Consider the following 4,908-nt stretch of genomic DNA (forward strand, 5'->3'; position numbering starts at 1 on the left):
TTCTATCCCTTTTATTATTTCTTTTTATTATTAATTATTCGAAAAACCCATAAACCCATTTAATCTGCCTGACTGAGATTTACAAGGTGACCATAGCTTGCTTCATACCAACAATCTCTGTGGGATCGACCTTTACTCGCGTAAGGTTTATTACTTGGACGACCCAGTACACTTGCTGGTTAGTTGAACGGAGTTGTGTCCACTCGTGCCAAATACCTAAACTCCACAATTTTGCAATAAATGCAAATCAAAGAATAGTGATCACAATTTCGTCCACCAATCAATCATCAAAATTCGCAAGAGCTTGTTGCAAATCTGCTTCGGTGGGATGATCTTCACTTTCATTCCCACCCTGATCAGCAGAAGAATCAAGAGATACAGCATAAAAACCACTACTACCACTGCCACTTTGATATAAATCAGCATCAATTTCACCTAATAAAATAGACATGTTATCATTATATTATAAACTAACAACATTCTAATAAATCATTAGAAACTAAATATACTATACTCACGCAATAAGTCATCCACATTACTAGAAAGATCATGCTCTTTCTCTACAACCTCTTCAGTCACCCAAAAGTCAACTTGACTGATACTTTTATAATCAATTGGATCATATTGTGTCTTTTGCTTTCTTTTTTCTTTTTCCTTCCTAAAAAGTTAAATACAATATATGAAGATTTAATAATTTATAAATTTGTTATGATAAAGATTACAAATAAAACAATATAGTATTTCATGAAACATATATTACTTGGATTTAAGACGCAAATTATAGGTAACATAAACAATGTCATTCAGTCTATCATGCTCCAATCTATTTCTTCTTTTTGTATGAATTTGTAAGAATGCGAACAGCTATCTTTTGTAGACATGGAGCAGAGCCTCCGAATAACCTCCACCATTCATCTACCAATTATAAAACCATAACATATTACACGATATCAATTAAGAACATAGGAGCATAAAACAAGTTACTATTTATTAAACAAATATTCAACCATATTCTTACCAGGCTTAAGTTCAGATGCAGCTGGAATAACTTCTTGTCTATCAAAACTTTCCTTCCGATCTCTATATAAATGTATTTCTTTCATTGCCTGAACTGAATCCAAATTGTTACACTTGCAATACAAGGTAACAAGATCAAGCAAACCTCGCATAACATCGGGTGCTTCTTTATAATTTTCATTAAAAAAGAATTTAGGATTCAGGAAGTAAGCTGCCGCATGAAGATCTTTCTTCAAATGCTTGTCCCATCTTGAGTTGGTAATATCTGTATACGGCTGATATGCAGTCTTGAATTGCCTAAACATCTCCTTAATTGCATCTTCTGCCCTTAGCATTCCTTCATAAACATATCCCAAAGATGGTTTGTCATCAGCATCAACAACCCTCAGCAAGTAAATCAGAGGGCCCATAAGTTTACATACAGTAAAGCAATCGTCCCAAAATTTGCAGTCCAGAATAATAGCACTCACAGCTCTACCAGTAGCACTCCTTCCTAATTTGTGATCAGTGAAAATTGAATCTACAACCAATTGTTGCAACTCCTTTTTACGGTCAAAGATGCTCTTCAATGTAATAAACACAGTTGCAAACCGGGTTGTACCAGGACGTACAATTTCTCTCCAATGAGGTCTTTATCTTAGCCAAGATAAGAAAACCGTATGATTGTACACAAATACTGTGATCTTTGAAGCACGAGTTGCAAGGTTAGAAATATGCGCCATGCTGCTTATATCTTTTAAAATAAGATTAAGGCAATGAGCAGCACATGGTGACCAATAGATATTATCATATTTTCTATTGATAAGCCTACCAGCGGCAACATAATTGACCGCATTGTCAGTCACAACATGCACAATATTATTTGGGCCAATCCATTCAATCACCTCAGAAAACAAATTACACAAGTGTGAAGCATTTTTTACCATACTGGAAGCATCTATTGATTTCACGAAGCACAAACCTTTAGAACAATACTCCAAGAAATTGATTAACGTTCTTTGTCTTTGATCTGTCCAACCATCAGCCATGAGGGTACATCCAGTTTCCTTCCATGCACTCCTATAACTATCAACTAGCATTTGACTTTCTCTTTTAAGATCAGCCAACAAATGAACCCATAACTTATCATAAGAAGGCCCCTTGTAACCAGGTCTAATACCAGCAACAGCATCCAACATATCCTGGAAATATAGTGACATCACAGTATTAAATGGAATTTTACAATCCAAAAGCCACCGAGCAAATCCTTTATCAACCTCGTGTATCGCCTCTTTGTTTTGCATAAAACTTTTAATACTTGGTTGAGCTCCTGGAGTTGTTCATGGTGCAAACATAGGAGGAATGACTTTGGCTTTTTTCTTTGGATCGCCTCCAACTCCTTGCTGACTCGAGGTACGCTGCTGTTCCTGTTCTTCTTGAGTTATTACCTCATCAATTGCATCCTCTACCTCATCACCACCCTCTTCACCAAAACTTACTTTTCTTTTCTTTTTGGTGGTCTGTATATCTTTCAACAAACTTTCCATCTATTTTTCCACATCATATGGAACTTTAGGACATTTTTTCACGTCTCCAATAATCTTTGCTAGATGTTTCTTCATCCTGTGAATTCCACCTCCATTGAAAACTTGTAGACAAAATAAACATTGATATTGTGGTTTTCCATTCACCATTTGTAGAGCAACATATTTCCAAGCTAAATCTGTTTTTCCCTTAAGGTTAGAAGAACCTTGTGACTGACTATCGTTAGCACTACACGAATTAGGATTAGCAGCATCATTCGGAATAGGAGTATCGGCAGGCATGTTATTATTCACAGAAGCATTGTTATCAGCAGTTGCTTCTTGATTAATACTATTTTCCATAACTGAAATTAATAAAACATATACGAAATTAAAAAGTAAAAACAGCCACAAGCCCACAACACAACACAACACAATGAACATACACAGAAATTGAACAGTTCACAGATGAAGTTCTAGAAATTGAACAGTTCACAGATGAAGTTCTAGAAATTGAACAGTTCACAGAGCAAGTTCACAGTTCATAGATGAAGTTCCAGAAAATTAAACAGAAATCTAAGTTCAGTTCACAGAGGAAGTTAAGCTGCAAAATAGAAGACTAGCCAGCTTAATTTGCAGATTTTTTATTTCGTATGCTCAGCAACAAATAGAAATTGAGCCGAGGACCAAACAAAAATTGACCAACAAATAGAAATTATGCAACAAACAGGAATTGAGCTGCAAAATAGAAGACCAGCCACAGCCAGTTAATTTTCAGATTATTAATTTTTTATGCTAACCAACAAAAAAATTAAAAAGATGAGCACTGAGCAGAGGAAGTTCACAGATGAAGAAATTAAACAGTTCGGTTAGCATGTTTTGGAAGAAGATGAGCACTGAGCAGAGGAAGTTCACAGAGCAAGTTCACAGAAATTAAACAGTTCACAGATGAAGTTCACAGAAAATTAAACAGCTATCTAAGTTTAGTTTACAGAGGAAGTTCAATTTCATGCATGTTTCTACCGGGGTCGATGGAAGAACATGAGCAGAGGCAAAGAACAAAGAAAATGAGCAGAGGACGAGTCACTCACCTGGGGTCGATGGAGGGCTACCAGTGTTGACTGTTGAGGACCGCTGACCGCGCGATGAGAGGGCTACTGCGTGCTGGTGTTGAGAAGATGAAGATGATAGCGATGGAGGGCTACTGGGCAGGAACCAGACGATGATGGAGATTGGAGGGTTACTGGGGCTGAGGATGGTGACACCAGGGGACGAAGGATGGCGATAAGGGGGCTGTTGTTTAGGGCGGCTAGGGTTCTCCATTGGGATGAAGACGATGAATCAAGAATGAATGGGGTCAGGGAAGAAAGGGGGTGGGGTGCTCCACGAGCGGGTCGGGTCGGGTTCTTTTTTTTTTTATAAATCATAAAACGGCATCGTTTAGCGTAACCGGCCAGTCACCGGTTCGGTCGAACTGACCGGTTTTTGGCCGATTTGCCGGTTCTTGAGCGGTTCTTCTTTGCACGGTTTTCAGATGAGGACCGGACCGTTTGTAGCGTTGGTTCATGGTTAAACCAGTCGAACCGGCCGGTCCGGTCCAGTTTTCAGAACCTTGCTAAAAACTAATTAAATCCTACTAAAAACTATGTAAAAACAATGCCAAAAAGCGTATAAATTATCCATTCATCACAACACCAAACTTAAATTGTTATCTGTCCCCAAGCAACTAAAAACAGAATAGGATAAAAAGAAAAGAATATACAATGAATCTCACAATATCAATGAAACTTAGTCCCAATTTGATTAGCGGGGCTAATAGCTTTTTGCTTCTAAACAGTTTTGGCATCTCACTTTATGCTTTGAAGTTCAGAATGATTGGCATCTATAGGAACTCAAAATTTTAGATAGTGTTATTGATTCTCCTAGTTTAGTTTGTGATTCTTGAACACAACTACTTTATGAGTCTTGGCCGTGGCTATAAGCACTTTGTTTTCCAGTATTACCACCGGATACATAAATGCCACAGACACATAACCAGGTGAACCTTCTCAGATTGTGACTCAACTTTGCTAAAGTCCTCAGTTAGAGGTGTCCAGAGCTCTTAAGCACACTCTTTTTGCTTTGGATCATGACTTTAACCACTCAGTCTCAAGCTTTTCACTTGGACCTTCATGACACAAGCACATGGTTAGGGACAGCTTAATTTAGCCACTTAGGCTTGGATTTTATTTCCTTGGGCCCTCCTTTCCATTAATGCTCAAAGCATTGGATCTTTTTTACCATTGCCTTTTGGTTTAAAGGGCTATTGACTTTTTCTGCTTGCTTTTTCTTTTTCTTTCTTTTATTTTTTTTTGCTAAATTTTTTTCACTGCTTTTTCTCTCTTCAAGA

General features: G+C 37.6%; 1 protein-coding gene across 1 annotated transcript; it reads right to left on the reverse strand.

The window, feature by feature from the left end:
- Positions 1-280: 280 nt before the first annotated feature.
- On the reverse strand, positions 281-3,842 carry LOC110272545 (uncharacterized). Its single transcript, XM_052262991.1, has 6 exons — positions 3,611-3,842; positions 2,688-2,884; positions 2,445-2,543; positions 1,674-2,198; positions 1,019-1,580; positions 281-435 (listed from the first exon to the last, which is right to left on the reverse strand). Exons 1-6 carry the CDS (start codon positions 3,840-3,842, stop codon positions 281-283), a joined length of 1,770 nt encoding a protein of 589 aa, XP_052118951.1.
- Positions 3,843-4,908: the final 1,066 nt, after the last annotated feature.

Source organism: Arachis duranensis, chromosome 6, assembly GCF_000817695.3.
Source record: "Arachis duranensis cultivar V14167 chromosome 6, aradu.V14167.gnm2.J7QH, whole genome shotgun sequence".
Taxonomy (NCBI): Eukaryota; Viridiplantae; Streptophyta; class Magnoliopsida; order Fabales; family Fabaceae; genus Arachis; species Arachis duranensis.

Bases quoted from the DNA above. Each gene is read 5' to 3' on its own strand.
- LOC110272545 (XM_052262991.1), bottom strand. From the start codon at position 3,842: ATGGAGAACCCTAGCCGCCCTAAACAACAGCCCCCTTATCGCCATCCT. The intron at 2,544-2,687 runs GTGAATGGAAAA...GTGGAAAAATAG, and splicing joins AATATGTTGCTCTACAAATG to ATGGAAAGTTTGTTGAAAGA. The intron at 2,199-2,444 runs GTAATAACTCAA...CTATATTTCCAG, and splicing joins TAGAGGATGCAATTGATGAG to GATATGTTGGATGCTGTTGC.